Source organism: Eriocheir sinensis, chromosome 4, assembly GCF_024679095.1.
Source record: "Eriocheir sinensis breed Jianghai 21 chromosome 4, ASM2467909v1, whole genome shotgun sequence".
In the NCBI taxonomy this organism is placed as follows: Eukaryota; Metazoa; Arthropoda; class Malacostraca; order Decapoda; family Varunidae; genus Eriocheir; species Eriocheir sinensis.
The window spans coordinates 13239749-13259445 of record NC_066512.1 but is presented as its reverse complement, the minus strand read 5'-3'; the positions used below and the strand labels follow the sequence as shown (position 1 = coordinate 13259445).

General features: G+C 40.5%; 1 protein-coding gene across 1 annotated transcript in view; it reads left to right on the top strand.

Moving 5' to 3' along the window:
- LOC127008559 (vacuolar-sorting protein SNF8-like) overlaps window positions 1-18793 on the top strand; it is a 58705-nt gene extending 39912 nt beyond the window's left edge. Inside the window, exons 4-6 of the mRNA XM_050880749.1 lie at window positions 7909-8074; window positions 12076-12211; window positions 16104-18793. Coding sequence (XP_050736706.1) covers window positions 7909-8074; window positions 12076-12211; window positions 16104-16289 — 488 coding nt within the window. The 3' untranslated portion in view covers window positions 16290-18793. The remainder of the gene's footprint in view (window positions 1-7908; window positions 8075-12075; window positions 12212-16103) is intronic.
- The last annotated feature ends 904 nt before the right edge of the window (window positions 18794-19697 follow it).

The following is a 19697-nucleotide window of genomic DNA, read 5'->3' as shown; positions in this document are numbered from 1 at the left end:
CGATAACAAGTTGAGCGAAGAAAGGGAAGATATTGTTTTTTTCTTCTTTATGCGGAGTAACAAAACTACTGTAAAATGACACTTAAAGAATTGTTCTGCGGAATACATTTAGGAACTCCTTTTTTCATTGAAAGTCATCAAAAAAACGACAAGGCTTCGCGAGAAATGAAATCAGCAGGGATGGCACCAGCCTTAATGAGTGTGCCTCGGCAGTCTCCTTCTTTCCCGTATTGAACTTACGGAGAACTCTTCATTATTTAGTTTTAACAGGACGAAAACAATTGATATAGGCTTTTTCGCATTTATGTATACAAATAAAAAACAACAACAATGATGAAGTAAAAAAGAAAAGTGAATAAATAAGTAGGAATGGCGATACTACCGGTAGATGCACGTTTATATTAAAAGAATAAAGCAAACGAAATAATCTTCCGAACCCAGCAATAAGGCGGCATATGAACACTAAAGTAAATTAACGAGTGAATAAATACGCAGTTATGTTGATAACTAAATAAACTATAACAATACGACCATTCCACAAATAGTCACACGGTTTTTTTATCATTCTGCCGGGCGGGAGGGTGATCGGGAAGGACACACACACACATACACACACAACGAGGAAGGGCCGCCCGTGTTTCCTCCTGACTGGGTGAGGCATCGAGGGCTGAGGTGTCGCCGGCTCATTGGGTTTTCCACTGCGCCTGTCTCCCAGTTACATTCATGTGCCCTTTGTGTGTGTGTGTGTGTGTGTGTGTGTGTGTGTGTATGAGGTGATAAAACAAATAAACGGCGTGTATGTGTTGGTATCATGTCCCCTTTTGCTATTTCGAAGTATTCTTTTTCCTTTCTCAAGCAGCGGCCAAATGGGCGTGAGAGAGTAAAGCCCCGTTCACACTGTGCCGACTTTGGGCCACGGCTACCCACGACTCTAGGGTACACGAGGTCTTGGGTGTTGATGTGAAAGGGTCGGGCATGTCTTGAAAGAGGTCTTGAGACTGTTGCCGAATGCTGCGCCGACGTCGTGACGGGAGTCTGGAGTCGTGAGGGTTAGCACGACATGCTGGCAACTAGTTGGCCGAATGTCCCAGACAGTCGGCAAGACACCAAGACCCCAATAAAACCTACCCCCTTCTTGGAGCGTGGGAACCAACTGTCAAATAGAAAAGTCGCTGGGTTGTCGTGGCCCAGAGTCGGCACAGTGTGAACGGGGCTTGCGTGAGCTGGTTAGGACACTTCCTGTCCTTCCTTTCTCTTAATGCAATATAACGAGCGATGTCGTAGATGCTGGGGAATAATCAACATGTCTGTTATTATTTTTTTTTTCTTTTAGGGGGAATTAAAGTTTTTACTCATTTGACTTGTAATTTTGTTTCTACTACTACTACTACTACTATATACTACTACTGCTGCTGTTGCTGCAGTAGTAGTAGTAGTAGTAGTCTTTTTGCTGGTGAAGGCGTTTGTGGTCGTGGCAGTGGTTTATCAAGGAGCAAGTACGACAGCGACAGACATCCAAGGCCCTGTTAGTTGTTATTGCTTCTCATTTTGCACGCTCGTCCGTGTGTGTGTGTGTGTGTGTGTGTGTGTGTGTGTGTACCTATTTGTAGTCTACCGGGCCCGAGCTAAGCTCTATTAGTCCCGTCTCTATATCTTCATTCATCCAGCCTTTCCTTCATTTGTTGGACACTGTTCGTCTTCACCACCTCTTCCCGCAAGCTGTTCCATGTGTTAACACTTCTATGTGATAAACTATACTTTTTTTAAGTCACTCAAACAGGTTCCTTTATTAAATTTCTTCCTATGTCCTCAAAGCCCCTGTCGTGTCGTCAAGTCCATCTCCTTCAGTCTGTCTTCATACGTTATATTCGAGAGTTCTGGGACCATTCTAGTTGCAATTCTCTGTATCCTTTCCAGCTTTCTGATATCCTTCTTTATGTGAGGCGACCACACAACTGCAGCGTGTGTGTGTGTGTGTGTGTGTGTGCGCTTGCCTTGTTTTTTATTTGGCCAAGGCTTAAACGACTGAATGAGTACACGAATATTCAACTAGATCGGTAATATGATATGGAATAAATGAGGAGAACAACAGTAAAAACTGGGGAATTGGGCCTCACAGAAGGGAAGGACACGAGGCGAGGCAGTGCGAAGATGATGGTGTGGTGATGAAAGGTGGAAATGTTGAAAGCAAGGAGTGTAAGAGAGAGAGAGAGCGAGAGAGAGAGAGAGAGATTATTTTTATTTAGTAAATTTATTACGCCCAAGGGCGACAGACCTAGTGACGTTTGTGCAGCAGATTAGTTACATATTCGTGACTCGCAGGGCACGTCGGAAACAACTTTGTAAGACATACGTACATATACGTGTAATACCCATCCATGCCAACACACACACACACACACACACACACACACACACACACACAAGCAAAATACGTATAGACAAAGAACAAAATAATTACAATCAACTGCCACCAAAATGTGGATATCTAACAAGAACGGTGTCTAAATTGTCTATTGAGCAAATATTTACAAATTTGGAGTAGGATGTGTCTGTGTGGGAGTAAGTTTGTTACTGTGGGGCTTTGGAGGCAATAGTGTTCAAGGGTGTTTGCGTACGGTTGGTCGCACAGCTTGCAGGAGGAATAGTGCGGCACATCCTCTTCTTGTCTGAGCCGCGCACTCACAACATTGTACCTCCGTACCATGAGGTCGTGTCGGCGGTACTTGTGACGACACTGGAGCGTGTTGTCATGGTGCTGGATGGACCCACTGTTGGCCCGTTCTGCGTTGAGAGAGAGAGAGAGAGAGAGAGAGAGAGAGAGAGAGAGAGAGAGAGAGAGAGGAAATGCCACTATCGCCACTGCGACCACATGTCTACACCGCAGCCATACCTGGAGTGATGCCTGTGTGTGTGTGTGTGTGTGTGTGTCGGGATACTCAGTGTGATAACTATGTAAACATTATTCTTACAATGAGTGATGTGATCATTCTTTTAGTGTTGAGTTGTCATAGATTCATCTCGCCGTTGTCGTCGTCGTTGTTGTTGTTGTGGTTGGTGGTGGTGGTATTATTATTGTTTTTTTCATTATTATTACTATCATTATTATTGTAATTATTATTATATTATTATTATTTTTTGTTATTATTATTATTATTATTGTTATTATTATTATTATTATTATTATTATTATTATTATTATTATTATTATTATTATTATTATTATTATTATTATTATTATCATCTTTGTTACTACTGATCAATTTCCTCCTGTGCCATTTGCGTCGCATCTTTGATATTTTTGTTTGTACTCTTCCTGATTTTTCTCCTCGAACACTTCCTCTTCCTCTTTCGCTCTTAACCTTTCCTTCCTCAGGAGCTATCTTGTGTAGGTCACCAGACTTCTTGCAGTCTCCTTATATCCTTGTGTATCCTTGCTTCCTTCTCCCTCCTCCATATCCACACGAGTATTATTCATAGTTAGTTGATACTACTACTACTACTACTACTACTACTACTACCACCACCACCACAACCGCTACATCATCATCATCATCATCAACAACAACAGCAACAACAACAACAACAACAACAACAACATCATCATCATCATCATCATCATCATCATCATCATCATCATCATCATCATCATCATCAACAACAACAACAACAAAACAATAACATATATATATACTACTACTACTACTACTACTACTACTACTACTACTACTACTACTACGACTGCTGCTGCTGTTGCTGTTGCTGCTGCTACTGCTACTGCTGTTGTTGATGTTGTTGTTGTTGCTGCTGTTGCTGCTGTTGTTGATGTTGTTGTTGTTGCTGCTGCTGCTGCTGTTGTTGATGTTGTTGATGTTGTTGTTGCTGCTGCTGCTGCTGTTGTTGATGTTGTTGCTGCTGCTGCTGTTGTTGATGTTGTTGCTGCTGCTGCTGTTGTTGATGTTGTTGTTGTTGCTGCTGCTGCTGTTGATGTTGTTGTTGCTGCTGTTGCTGCTGTTGTTGATGTTGTTGTTGCTGCTGCTGCTGCTGTTGTTGATGTTGTTGTTGCTGCTGCTGCTGTTGTTGATGTTGTTGCTGCTGCTGTTGTTGATGTTGTTGTTGCTGCTGTTGCTGCTGTTGTTGATGTTGTTGTTGTTGTTGCTGCTGCTGCTGCTACTACTGTTGCTGTTGCTGCTGCTGTTGTTGATGTTGTTGTTGTTGTTGCTGCTGCTGCTACTGTTGCTGTTGCTGTTGCTGCTGCTGCTGCTGTTGTTGATGTTGTTGTTGTTGTTGTTGCTGCTGCTACTGTTGCTGTTGCTGTTGCTGCTGCTGCTGCTGTTGTTGATGTTGTTGTTGCTGCTGCTGCTGCCGTCGCTGCCGCCCTCCCCATCACGCTTCCAGTTTCACCTTTGCTCCTTACACTTGTGTCTACCTCCCCCCCCTCACCTTGTACCATGACCTTGCATTTCTGCAACGTCTTGGTGGCCGTTTGATGTCGTTTCACTTAGGTTTAAGGACTGACTACCTAGATGAATTCTCTCTCTCTCTCTCTCTCTCTCTCTCTCTCTCTCTCTCTCTCTCTCTCTCTCTCTCTCTCTCTCTCTCTCTCTCTCTCTCTCTCTCTCTCTCTCTCTCTCTCTCTCTCTCTCCATTCACTTGAGGAAGCTCTAATTTGTTCCATTATATATATATATATATATATATATATATATATATATATATAGATCTATATATATATATCTATATATATATATATATATATATATCTACATACATACATACATACAATTAAGATTGTAGCAGCAGCAGCAGCAGCAGCAGTAGTAGTAGTAGTAGTAGTAGTAGTAGTAGTAGTAGTAGTAGTAGTAGTAGTAGTAGTAGTAGTAGTAGTAGTAGTAGTAGTAGTAGTAGTAGTAGTAGTAGTAGTAGTAGTAGTAGTAGTAGTAGCCTCCATAAATACAAATCAGGTGAAGGAGACTGAGCTGCTCACCGCCGTGCCGCCGCTGCTTTCACTTCCAGGTCACCGGTGACCAGCCACGTCTTCCAGGAACACCCCTCTCCTCCTCCCCCCTTCATCCGTCCTTCTTCCCTCACCACCTAGTGGCACCAACCCCATCTCCCATCACCAGTCCTCCTCCCTCATCTCCCCCACATCTACCTAGTGCCGGAACTTGCCTCACTTTTGGACACAACGTTGTAACAAGCATCTGTCTGGAGGAGAAAGGCATGCACACTTTATACTCTCTCTCTCTCTCTCTCTCTCTCTCTCTCTCTCTCTCTCTCTCTCTCTCTCTCTCTCTCTCTCTCTCCTTTTTCTTTTTCTTCGTCTTTTTCTTCTTCTTCTTCTTATTGTTGTTGTTGTTGTTGTTGTTGTTGTTGTTGTTGCTGCCATCTCGCCCATGCACAACCTCACAATGTCTTTTTTCACCTCTTTGCAGCCCTACCAAGGAAGGACACTAGTAGCTTGCGTCCAGTATCTCCTTATTCCTATATGCTCTTTCCGAGAATTGCTGGACTCTTACAGGAACCACTAATCCACAGCTAAAGATGGATGGAGGTTTTTCTGTGGCTTCTCGTGGGCCGACGGTTGTTGTTGCCGGTCGTGGTGATGGTGGTGGTCAGCGAAAGTGAGAGTCAGGGAGAGTATTACACGACGGAGATAATTTGTGTGAAGGCCGGACGGAGAGAACAACGGCTATCATTTCACACATTTGACATAGTGGACGAATGTAGATCTATAAATAGATAGCCTTATGAGTATACAATTAGGTACATATATACACATATTCACATATAGGTATAGGTATAGATAGATAGATAGTGAGATATAGACAGATAGATAGGTATAGATGGAGGGGGAGCAAATCTCATGCATGCATAATATTTCAATATAAATAAAAAAAATCGTTGGTTTTGCAGATCCCAACCATGCCTTTTTTTAAATCAGCAAGAAGACATTGCATAGTCTGATTCTTTAATTGGCATCCCTTTAAAAAATAATACGTACATACATATGTTAGCACACACACACACACACACACACACACACACACACACACACACACACTTAGGCTGGTCATATCACGAGTAGACCTCATAACAGTTGGACAATCAAAGTAACAGATTGGCAACTCAGATAATTTATGGTAAAAGGGCAAACAGAGTGGATAGATGATATTAGAGATTTTGATGGAGGAGGATAGAGTTAAAAAGAGATGGATAACATTGGGAAAGGCCTTTGTGCTGTATGGACCACTGTAGTAATGTAATGGCTGCTGCTAATGATAATAATGCTTAAGCAGCCCTCAAGGTTTATTACTTCCCTAATTCTCTGGGAATTTTTTTTCTCTCTCTCTCTCTCTCTCTCTCTCTCTCTCTCTCTCTCTCTCTCTCTCTCTCTCTCTCTCTCTCTCTCTCTCACACACACACACACACACACACACACACACACACACACACTGTCAGGCTTCACAGCCTGACAGGGCGGCGGTTCGAGCCCGCTCGGGCTGGATTCTTTCCGTTGTCTATAGGAGTGGTTACTCTCCCCCCTTGAGCAAGGGTGTGCGGTGTGTGAGGTCCTGGCAATGCCCATAGAGCGACTATAAAAGAGCACTTGCTCATGTCGAGAGGGTACCTGCTGGCGATTACGAGTCCAACTCGTGATCAGGCCGTGGTGAATTACACACACACACACACACACACACACACACACACACGTGCGCGTGCACCTGTATCCTAATTTTTCGGCAAAAAATATTGGATTGTCTACATCTTATTAAGTATTCCTTATTCATGTTTCATTATTCTTATGGTAACTAAGGAATTATTTAATTCCATTGGAAATCAATGTGTATGTTACAACTATCCCCTATTCTTTGACAACACCCAGCTATCACCTTCCTCAACACTAAACATCCTCGGTCTATCCTTAACTCAAAATCTCAACTGGAAACTTCATATCTCATCTCTTACTAAATCAGCTTCCTCGAGGCTGGGCGTTCTGTACCGTCTCCGCCAGTTCTTCTCCCCTGCACAGTTGCTGTCCATATACAGGGGCCTTGTCCGCCCTCGTATGGAGTATGCATCTCATGTGTGGGGGGGCTCCACTCACACAGCTCTTCTGGACAGAGTGGAGGCTAAGGCTCTTCGTCTCATCAGCTCTCCTCCTCATACTGATAGTCTTCTACCTCTTAAATTCCGCCGCAATGTTGCCTCTCTTTCTATCTTCTATCGATATTTCCACGCTGACTGCTCTTCTGAACTTGCTAACTGCATGCCTCCCCCCCTCACGCGGCCCGCTGCACTCGACTTTCTACTCATGCTCATCCCTATACTGTCCAAACCCCTTATGTAAGAGTTAACCAGCATCTTCACTCTTTCATCCCTCACGCTGGTAAACTCTGGAACAATCTTCCTTCATCTGTATTTCCTCCTGCCTACGACTTGAACTCTTTCAAGAGGAGGGTATCAGGACACCTCTCCTCCCGTATTTGATCTTGCTTTCGGCCACCTCTTTTGTTTCTTTTTTAGGAGCAGCGAGTAGCGGGCTTTTTTTTATTATTGTTTTATTTTTTTGTGTGCCCTTGAGCTGCCTCCTTTGTTGTAAAAAAAAAAAAAAAATTGTATTATAGTGAGATGCTAGGTGGTGAGACAGGCCAGCAATTTTCACGTTCCAAATTGTAATGTATATTTTTGAGGATTCCAATGTATAATGGTGGTGTTGGCTACTTATACCGTTCTTCACGTGTGTGTCAGCAGGATTTTGCTGTGAGATGTGTGGGCTATTTTTACTTTGTGTTCTACGTAGGTGTACGAGTAGCCTACTTTCATTATGGTTCATAATATGCGCTGCTGGGTTCTTTTGTAAAGTGGTGGGTGTGGATATCATTTAGTTGATAATTTTTTTTACAGGGTTCTGGTGTGAGATGCTTGGTGTGGGCGACTTTTACTATGAGCTGGGCGTGCAGGTGGTGGAGCTGTGCGTGGCCACCAGTCACCGCAACGGCGGCGTATTATCCCTGGACGAGGTGCTGCTCAGACTCAACCACAGACGCAGACCAGACAACCAGATCAGCAGGTCAGTTGTGTATACGTGGTTACCAGGGTAGGCAGTCTAAATATGCTTTTGTGTACAATTTTGTTGTTTTCATCTGTGGTGCATCGAGTGCACCCATGGGTAAGGGTTATAATAACTATTATTACCAGTGCTCAGGGATAATGATCAGAGGAAGTAATGTTTTTTTTTCTTCTGTAATATCCCTTACTTTATCATATGCATGTGTTTACTTTCTTCTGTAATACAGTGTTGTGTTAGCATCATTATAAGGCTCTGAATAGCATTGTGACCCATTAGTAGATTTTTTGTGCTATTTTGGTATGCGGTGATATGCGGTTTACCGAAGTACATATTTGTAGTCTACCCCAGTATCCACCCAAGTGTGGTGATACCTGTCTACCGGTCTGACCTGTCTCCCGAGACCTTATCTGATGTTGTATTGTTACCTGAGGGCTCCTCACTTGACACCTGAATGACCTGACCTGTCTCCGGAGACCTTAGCGTGACCAGACCACAGTCAGGTCATTACCTCATGTTACCTGAGTACTCCTGAGCGGTCTATATAAAAGGACAATCAACGAACACCCACATCATTATCCTCCTTGCACTGAAGTCAGTATCATCAGCTCAACTTATTCTGCTAACAGTTACTGCAATGCTGTTTAAAGACTTTACAGACGTGTCATTTTCACGGAGGAAACAGCAGTTTCATTTCTACGAGAAAACCATCTTCTGGAGACACCACAAGTAGCAGACCCTTGTCATCGATGCGGTAGCGTTATGCAAGAAAAACGAAAGCGTAACAGAGGTGGGGAATTTCGGTTTGTACTTCTCTATCTTCGAAAGAGGTGCCAAACTTCGCGGTCTGTTCGACAAGGAAACTTATTTTTCCATTATACGGATATCAGTAACAAATTAAATTGCAAACTGAATTTGAGTTAAATCTTAGAACTGTCGTTCTTGTTTGTACTGGAAATACCCATGAATACCGCAGTGACTCTAACAGGAAAGTCTTCCAGTACCGTAAATGACTGGTATAACATGTGCCGAGAGGTGTGATATGCTATTTAGCATCTTTTTATAGTTATGTTTTGATGATTTACATTGGTGTCATATGATAATAAAACCTTTAATCAGCACTATTCAGCTTGTTTTTCATTATCCTGCAGTATAAGGTTCATGTAGTGAGGTAGACTGCACGCAGAATTGTAAATATGGTGGTCGACCGCACGCTAAAGTAGAAACGGGCGGGTAGACAGCATAATAAAGTTACATCGATTATTTTTCTCACTGATGCTCTTTCTCTTACTTTTTTTTTTTTTATAAACATGAGCATTTAGACTCCTCACCCAGTGTCTACTGGATGGATGAGTATGTTGAAAATGGTGATGACAATGATATTGATTATAATAATGACAATACTGGGTTACTTATTACAGTCACAAACGTAGACCAGATATCCAGATAAGCTACTTCGGCTTTTGGCTAAAATACAGTATCAAGAACAACCAGTATTATGCACAATGCTTAGTAGATTTTTTTTTTCTTTCATCATAATCATCATTTCGTTTAACGTCCGTTTTCACTCTTCCTGAGCGGTTGGACGCTTTATGGCTTTCCTCCATTCTACTCCGTCTTCTGCCTGATGTTCATCTAATCCCATCAATGCCAAGTCTTCCTGTATACACCTTCTCCACGTTTTCCTAGGTCTACCAACTGGTCTCCTTCCTTCTTCCTCCAATCTCTCCAAAACTTCCAGCACTGTATCCTCCCCAGCTCTCTTTACATGTCCAAACTATCAGAGTCTTTCCCCTCTGAGCACTGTTACCAGGTCCTCTACTCCACATATGTTAGCTACATCTGCACTGCACACCCTGTCTTTCCACCTGATCTCCGCCATATACCTCAGCATTCTGCATTTTCTAGTTAGAGCCCGTGTTTCTGCTCCATACACCCCTGCTCTGCTTTTTAGATTAGAGGGATGCTACGATTCACAAGTAGACTAGCCACCTCCCTCCACTTTAACCACGCTGCCACCACTCTTGCTCCCACTGTCCTCTCCACTCCCGCCTCACAGTCCAGGAAGTAGGAACATCTCCCAAATAACAGAAATGTTCTACCTCATCTAGCTTTACTCCATTCACCTCTTGTTCATCCCTCTCAGTTTCTTGTCCTTGCTGTCTCCTTACACAAGCTGGGGATGTACAATTCTGCACTCTTACATTTCTGAGGCCTGAGCATCTATGGTGGCACCACTGCCTGCAACATGTGCACAGGACTGAATTTACACCTACTCCCCTCCCACAGCATCCACATGGATATTTTCTTGATTTAATCTTTTCTCTTGCTTCCTTTGCATTCACCATGTACTTTGTTTTTTCCATATTAATTTTCAAACCTTTCTCCTCCTTTCCTTCCTTCCATTTATTACATTTTTCTTTCATTTCTTCTGCTGTCTCTGCATTTACTACCAAGTTATCTGACATTTATCAATTCTTATTATCCTTCTCAGCCTCTTCTTCAGGAATTTTTTCATATACCTTCATGCCATGCTCCAGTAACCCTTTAAAAATGGGTATAGTGTAGTAGCTTCCTTTCCAGTCTTCTGGTATCTCTCCCTTTCTTTAATACATTGTTTAACACTCTTGTCAATTCCACCACTCCTTCCTTTCCTGCTGCTTTTATTAAATCTACTGTTAGCCCTGTAGGTCCTGCTACTCTACCATTTTTAATTTCCTTTAGTGCTTCTTTAACTTTCTCTTCCGTAATTTTTTCCTGTGGGCTTTCTACTTTTTCATTTTCATTTATCGTATATTCTTTTTCCTCATTTAGCAGTTCACTGAAATATTTACTCCATCTTTCCAATATCTTTTCTTATTCCACCATGATGTTCCCTCCTTCATCTTTTACAAACTTTGCCCCAACTACATCTGCTCTCTCTTTTCATTTGTTTTTAAAATTTAAACATCTCATTTTTTTTAATTTCTCCCTTCTCTCTCCCTCACCCACTCTTCTGTTGCTTTCTTCCTTGCTTTCGCTACCTCTTTTCTTGCCTTTTTCATCTTTTCTTTAAACACCTCTCTATCTTTCTTTAAGTTTTATAAATGGTTGCATGACAAGAGCACAGACCAGCAGATACCCAGCATTTGCTTGATTCATGGTTGAGGTATTTTTTAAATTGTCCACCAGTGTTGGTTTTTCACAAATTGACTTTTTTTTTTTCATTGAGTCATTTGATTATGAGTTTACTTTCTATCTTTATTTATTAATTGCTTTACCACAATAACAAAGTGCATGATGAAATAAGTATGTAATGACCCTATATTTTAATGAAATACTAATAGTATTTTTGCAAACTAAGATGATTTTTTTATTGTTTTTGAAAAACATTTGTTTCTTCTGAGGGGATTGAGCATTTTCACACGTGTAATATATTGACGACAGGAATACAACAGTGAAATTAACTTTCTGTTATTCTGAATTGAAGTTACCTATAATAAATATGCCTCCTTGGTGTAGTGGTTAGCATGCCTAACTTTGAAACCATCACTCCAGGTTTAATCCTGGCAAGGGCAATCACTGCACACCCCACCCAGCTATTCATCCTCACTTTCAAGCTGGTGTATTAATTTGTATTGGGAAAACATGAAAAAGGTAAACTAAAGTAACCCAAATTTCATGCTGTGTTCCTAAGTTATGGATTATTACCCACCACTGGCTCAAGGGCCAAGAGACAAAGATGAGCACTGAAGCAACACACAATTCAGCATATGCCCCCATTTTTACCTTTGTCTTTATAATATGATTTTTTTCCATTACTTTTACTATTTTCTCGCACAGGGATGTAAGATGTCAGTGTTGCTTGGAGCCTGTTTCCCCACTGCACTATTCATTGCCATGCTGCTGGTATTCTTTTCCATTTATTACTGCCATTCCCTTGCACAAGGATGTAGTAGTAAAATTGTTAACATGCCCATTGAACTGCTGTTCAGTCAATCTGATATGACTGAATTGTGTTTCAGTGATGACATTGTGCGTGCAGTGAAGAAGCTCCGAGTGTTAGGGTCTGGTCTGGAGGTTGTTGCTACTGGCTCATCCCAGTTTATTTACTCCATCCCTGGGGAACTCTCCATGGACCACACGGCCCTGCTGCAGCATGTAAGGCTCCTCCCAACTCAATTTTGCTCCTCCATGGTGTAGTGGTTAGCATGCTTAGCTATGAATCCATGAGCCTGGGTTTGAATTCTGGCCTGGTCATGCAGAGCATGCAGCTCACCCAGCAGTTCATCCTCACTTTTGGATTGAGCAATTAATGGGTACTTGGGGAAGCATTGGATAGCTAAAATGTGGTAACTTGGATGTCACACCTGCCCCATGTCTTAGGGGACAGTGGATAGCACACCTAGTTACTAATCTGCAGCCCTAGGTTCAGATCCTGACTGGGGTAGTCAGCACACAGTTCATCCAGGTGTTTAACCTCCTTTTTGTGCAGGTCAGTAAATGGGTACCAGGGGAAACCTGTGAAAGGTAACTGTAGTAACCAGGATGTCACATTGGCCCTGTGTCCTGGGGTAATGGGTTATTTCCTGCCACAGACTCAAGGGCCAATGTGATGGAGATGAGCACCAAAGCCATGCACAGCTTTAGCACATGTCCCCAGCTTTACCTTTTACAGGTACCAATGGAACCAGGCACCAGTGAGATGGATATGAGCACTGAGGCCACATATAGCTATAGCATATTTTTCCAAATTTATCTCTACCTATTTACAGATAGTAGTGGGTTTTGGCATAAAGTGAGAGAATACTGTAGACTGTAGAGTATTGTGGATGAATCTGATAGGGTGTGTGAGAGGAAAAAGTTTAAAGTAAATTTTAGTAAATGTAAGGTTATGGTAGTATTTGAATAGGCAAGAAAACTCTGTATGTTTTTTGCAGTCATATTGAACCAAGAGAACAACAGAGTGTAAGATCTGGTTTGGGGAAGAGAGGATGAAGGGAAAGATTGAGTTTAAGTTATTAGCAGTGGTGGGATTCAAATTTTTTAACAGGTTCTCTCTATGAGGGGTTCACCAAAATAAGTTAGAAGTAAAAGGTGTTCATGGGGGAAAAATTGAGAACCCCTGATTTAAGCTAACAGTAACAACCAGTTCTCGGGATTAAAGAAATTCCAAGAACAAGTTCTTGCGAACCGGTGCGAACCGGCTGAATCCCATCACTGGTTTTTAGGGATAATTATGAAAGCTTGGGAGCATGGACAGAGAGGTCAGGGAGAAAGCAGTGAAGAATAAACAGGTACTTGGTGCATTGGAGAATAATGAAAAGAAGAAGAGTGATCATGGAGGCAATTAATGATATAAGATTCAGCATTGTCCTCCCAACTCTCTCATATGGATCAGAGACATGCATAAAAGTAGCATGTCACAAATATGTACAGTGCCAATGAGCTATATAATAGGTGCATGTGGTTTGTCAGATTGGGATGGAGGAAGTAATGAAAGTATGTATGATAGGTTTGATATGAGTGTAAATGTGAAGGGAGTGGACTGTGGAGTGGTTGAATGGGTGAAGCATGGTGCTCTGAGATGGTTTGAACATGTGATTGGAATGAATGAGGATGATTTTGTGAAGAAAGTGTATGAGGGCAGGATTGACTGAGGAAGAGGGTGTCAGGAGGAGACCATGAATTAGGAGATTAATAGAGTGGAGGAGTATTAGTGTGAGAGAGTTGGTAGACAAATAGGGTGTGGTAAAGGTAGGCAAAGTTGGGGGTTACACTTAGGGCCGCTTTCACGGTCGTTTTGTTTGTTTTGATCGTTACCAATGGCGGAGATCGCCGCTATAGAATTTCCACTTAAAACTGTCCGAAGGGGTAGTGGCGGCTGCGGGGTTAGCCTAGCCCTGCACCTTACCACACACTCTCAACACCTCTCGCTTCCTCTGCAACTGCCACTACCCCATAGGCTAGTTTCATGTGGAAAACTGTAGCGTCGATCGGCGCCATTGGTAACGATCAAAACAAACAAAACGACTGTGAAAGCAGCCCTTAAGCTCACCATACCTTGGTGCTCATCTCTATCCCTGTATCCCATAAGCCTATGGTGAGTAAAAACTCATTACCCTGGGACACAAGGTAAGTACAGCATCTGAATTACCACAGTTTACTGTCCTCAGGTTTCCTTAGATGTGAGAGACAGGTTATAGATAGATAGTAAAAAAAAAAAAGGTAATATATAAGGATATATAATATACAGGGTCAATGTGTGTGTGTGTGTGTGTGTGCGTGTGTGTGTGTGTGTGTGTGTGTGTGTGTGTGTGTGTGTGTGTGTGTGTGTGTGTGTGTGTGTGTGTGTGTGTGTTTACCTATTTGTAGTCTACCGGGCCCGAGCTAAGCTCTTAATAGTCCTGTCTCCATATCTACATTCATCCAGCCTTTCCTTCATTTATTGGACACTGTTTGCCTCCACCACCTCTTCCCACAAGCTGTTCCATGTGTTAACACTTCTATGTGGAAAACTATACTTTTTTAAGTTACTCAAACGGGTTCCTTTATTAAGTTTCTTCCTATATCCTCTCAGCCCCTGCATTCTTGCAGTTAAGAAGAGATGATCCCTATCCACCTCATCAAACTTGTTTACCAACTTATACAGCGTGATCAGATCTCCTCTCTCCCTTCTTTGTTCCAGTGTCGTCAAGTCCATCTCCTATCTGTCTTCATACGTCATATTCGAGAGTTCTGGGACCATTTTAGTTGCAATTCTCTGTATCCTTTCCAACTTTCTGATATCCTTCTTTTTGTGAGGCGACCACATAACTGCAGCAAATTCAAGCTTTGGTCTTATCATTGTTGTTATTATTTTCTTCAGCATTTCTTTGTCTATAAAATGGAATGATACCCTTATATTTTGCATCATCTTGTAGGTTTCTCCAAACAGCCTTTTTATGTGCTTTTCTGGGGATAGTGTGATAAGCATTGTTACTCCCAAATCTTTTTCTTCATGTACCACCTTTAAGTTTTCTTCTCCCATCCCATATGTTTTCCTTGGTCTTTTTTACTTTTCCCCATTTCCATAACATGGCACTTGTTTGCATTAAATTCCATCTCCCATAACTGGCTCCATCTATACACTCTGTCCAGGTCTTTTTGCAGCTCACAATCTTCCTCTGTCCTCAATTTTCTCATTAACTTTGCATCATCTGCAAAAAGACTCATATAACTTTTCATACCCTTTGGCATATCATTTATATATATATATATATATATATATATATATATATATATATATATATATATATATATATATATATATATATATATATATATATATATATTATGAACATTATTGGTGCCAGAACTGAGCCTTGGGGAACTCCACTCTCTATTCTCCTCCAATTTGATTTCTCCTCTCTAATCACTGTCCTAATTTCTCTTCCTGTTGAGTAATCCTTCATCCACTCAATAACCTTTCTGCCCATTCCTCCCCACTGCTGTAGTTTCCAGATTAACCTTTTGTCTGGAACCTTGTCAAAAGCTGTTTTCAAATCGAGACACACACAGTCACCCTACCCTTCTCTCTCTTGCATCACATCTATTGCTCTTGAGTAGAAACATAATAAGTTAGTGACACACGATTTCCCTTTTCTAAATCCAAACTGTCCTTCATTTACCATGTTTTCCTTTTCGTAATGTTCGACCCATTGTTTGTGTGTGTGTGTGTGTGTGTGTAACATATTGAGAGGCTTTCTACTGTTGTGGTCAAAAGGAAGGGTTGTCGATCAGTGAGTCTCCCTGCCATGACAAAATGATCAGAGACATTGGCATTGACCAAGTCTCTGGAAATGGAGAAGTGCCAAAGAATGAGGGAGAGATTGATGGAGGTAAACACTATAATGGATAAAAAATAGATGACAAAATAAGAGCAATTAAAATCAAGAAATGACTATGGAAACATTATGAAAATTATATTTTACTTCTTCAAATATAAGATCACTTGGTACTTCTAATTTATTATTGTAGTATACCCTGATATCAATGACTCTTTGTCATGCAGGCTGAGAGTGTGGGACATTTGACTGTGGCCTCAGCTGCATCTGGCTTGGGATGGTCCCAGGAAAGGGTCAGCCGGGCATTGGATCATCTGTTGCGGGTTGGAGTTGCTTGGCGAGATGACCAAGACCGTCCTCCATCCTACTGGTTCCCTGCTTTTTTCCAGCAGTGTGCCACAGCTGCTGAATAGGGACACAGTGACAGTAGCTCACAGAAACCCTGTATACAAGTTCACAGGCTCCTTTTTTTCTGTTAACATTGTTCATCATGTACCATCCTTATATTGTTTTGTGGAAGTACCACTCTAAATTGATTTGGTATAATGGATAAAAAAGCATAATGCTTCATATGCCTGTTCTCTTTAGGAATTGGTTAGATACATTGATTATTTACATTGTCAAAATATTTTAATGAAAAAACTGCAGTATATATACCCCTTGTAATTCATTGTAACCAATTTTATAAACGAAAAGTTGATTAATCATCTACCTCATCGAGACTTGGTTTTGTCTAAGGAGGTACTAAGCTTCTTATGCTGATACTCAGTGAAGTCCTTAGGTGTAGATTACTGTGCTTTCATTATATGTGCCTAGACATTCATTATGTTGAGGAACTTAAGTGATGACAATTAATTATATTTATATTGTAATGCATTCACTCATAAGTATCCTTTCACAAGTATAAACTAAGATATGCCTTTTAAGGAGGGTGCCAAGGGGGGTCCCTCCTGGGCACACAGTATGTCCTATGGCTTTGAAATTTTAGTATGTTATTTGTTGGTGTAAATGTATGACATTCTGTGAATTTTGTGAAATTTGGGTGAATGTGTATGGGAGACTCAAACAAAGCATAAAATCTTCTTTTTGTTTCACAGACTTTACCTTTTAGTTAATTGTTTTGAAAAAAATACCATAGAAACTTTGTGTATATATCTACATTCCTCATTTTGTAAGTTTTTGATTTTTTGTTTTGGCATCGGAAAAAAATTAGATTTTTTTTTTCACTAATAATTTTCTCCACTTTTTCTCCCATTTTTAGATTTTTAAAAATGTACAAAATGAGAAAAATTGCCATTTAGTTGTAGTTTATATTGAAACCTTATAAAAGACTGTCAGACGTTTTGTTGATTTTGTGAAATTTTTTGAAGTGTGAATAACAAATTTTCAAGATTTTGGCTCCTAAAGAATTTTTTTTTCCATTTCATGTGTCTTGCCATTTGTATTAATTTGATTGGCATAAAATCTTCACATATGATTGTTTATACCTTGTTCACTTACTGGAGAAGGATAAGCCATCTAGTCCCCCTTTATAATAAAAAGTATTATCACTCAGAGGTGGTGGTGGTGATGGTGAGGTTGGTGTGAAGACAGAGTTGTGACTCTTTCTTCTTGCATTGCTTTCTTGCATGTTTCCTGGGTCTCCATTTTGTTCCAGAAGCCTTCTTCATGTTCATAAATCTGCTCATGGTTGCTTTGCGCTTGTACGTCATTGTAAAGACGTTTTGGGGTAGTAGCGCAGCAAAAAAATTCAACGTCCTCCCCGGTCAAAGTCTGGGTGAAAACTGAGCAGCAGAGCTCGCATTTCACATTCGCCAACTGTCACAAGTGGATAGAGGGATGACGGATGACAAAGTTTAGAGGTAAAAAGACTATTTTTAATGTGAATTTTACGTGCATACAAGCCCTGAGAAATACCAGGTGTGCTGGTGTGCTATGACGTAACAGCACGGGGCATTTAAATCTCTGAAAGGGACCCTGTTTTTTAATATTCTACAAAATTATGCTTCATTACCTGGTAGTGCATAGCATCCCTGACATGTTGAGCGAGAAAAACTAATTTAGTCAGTTTAAAAAATATTTGTCAAAAATGTGTGTATCATCATGCATTTGACCAAAGTATAACATGTGCTACATGCATGCTTTTTTAATCACTGAACATAACTATCAAACTGGGGACACCAGTTGAAAATTAATGTATAATGTAATTTTCAATTTTCAATGATTTAGTTGACTTCCTAGACCTAGAGGGATGTTGATAGGACACCTCTCTTAACCAAACATAATTTTTAGCAACTTTTTTTTTTTTTCTTTTCCCCAAGATGTTTATAAGACCCTTTCCTTATCAGTGTTAATACTTATTCTAGTCTTAGTTTTTTTTTAGGCTGAGTTTGAGTCTGTATAGAGCAATCACAATGGCAAAGAGAAAAGTTTGGTATAAAACTACATCAATATACATGAAAAGTGCAAGCTATCTGTAAAGCTACCACTTGTCAGAGCAAAGATTCTTGTGGATAGGTGGGGGGTGCCTTTATCTTGTAGTGGTGGGTGCCCATGTGTCCCATTATGACCACCATAGTTAAATAATGTCAATCACAATCTAATGGGGCAAGATAAAGTGGTTCTGAGGCTCTCAAAATAAGTTGTGTAATAGGGTAAAGACTCAGTTGTGTAAATTTTGATATGTGACAGTTATATTCTTGGAAAAAGTATTGCACACTTAAGTATCCATTGCATGATAATACTTCAGAGGACATTGCTATTAAAGGGATAACATTTTACTAAGGTGCTGTGTGCTTGCAGCTTGTATATTCAATGTATATTCATTTCCTTAGGGTTTACTTTTTTTTTCATTAAAAGACTTGAAGTAAATGATGAAATATACCAGTATTTAAATATGAATAAAGTTTCACTTATATTAAGTTTATTTTTTAACATCACTATTACTTTTGACTTTCAAGGTTACTCTGTTTCTACCCTCAAAAATGCAGCCTGATAAAATCTTCTGTAAGAAGATTGGTCTGTAATAATAGAACATTGCTAAGAAGAGTGTTATGATTTTCAAAGTTGATTGGAGTGAACTCTCCCCACAAAAATTTCACTTGGTGGGTTTCTTTATCCTCATGACTAAAAACATGATAAGGGATGATACAGGAAGACTTACATTGCTCCTCTGTCAGCTGTTACCTTTGAAATATTACTGTATAGACCATTCCGGACTGCTGACTGCCTGGACCGGTCGCCGCACCAATATACAAACCCAGCTAGTCCGCTGATTTGTAGTTAATTAAGCACGCAAATCACTGCACCGCAAAGATATGGAGACGCAGTGAAAGCATATTTATTCCTTTTTTAATATAAGAATAAGATAATTACCTGTATAGTTAGAACCAAGTTTTCAATCAAGTGAACCCAAATACCTGATCCATATTAGGCCCACTGCCCCAAAACCATGGGAGGTGGGGGAAATGTACTATATATTGGTTGTTGAGTTATTTGAGCATAAAGGTACCTTTTATTCAATTAACATAATTCTTAACACAGACTATGTATTATGAAGCGGAGATGTAACCCCATAGGCAAAGCAAAAAATATTTTTTTCTTTCAAAGTTGATATGTGCAGGGAATTATTTTGCGACTTTGGATGTTATATAAATACTACCACGGAAAACCTAAAGATACCCAACCATATAAGTAAAACGGTACAAAAAAGCTTTACCTATACGAGATAATAGTATAGAAATCCAACCTTTATTTTAGTTAGCCTTACATGCACTGTTTTCTTTGATAATCCGTGGTCAGGTAAGCAAGAACATTTCTAA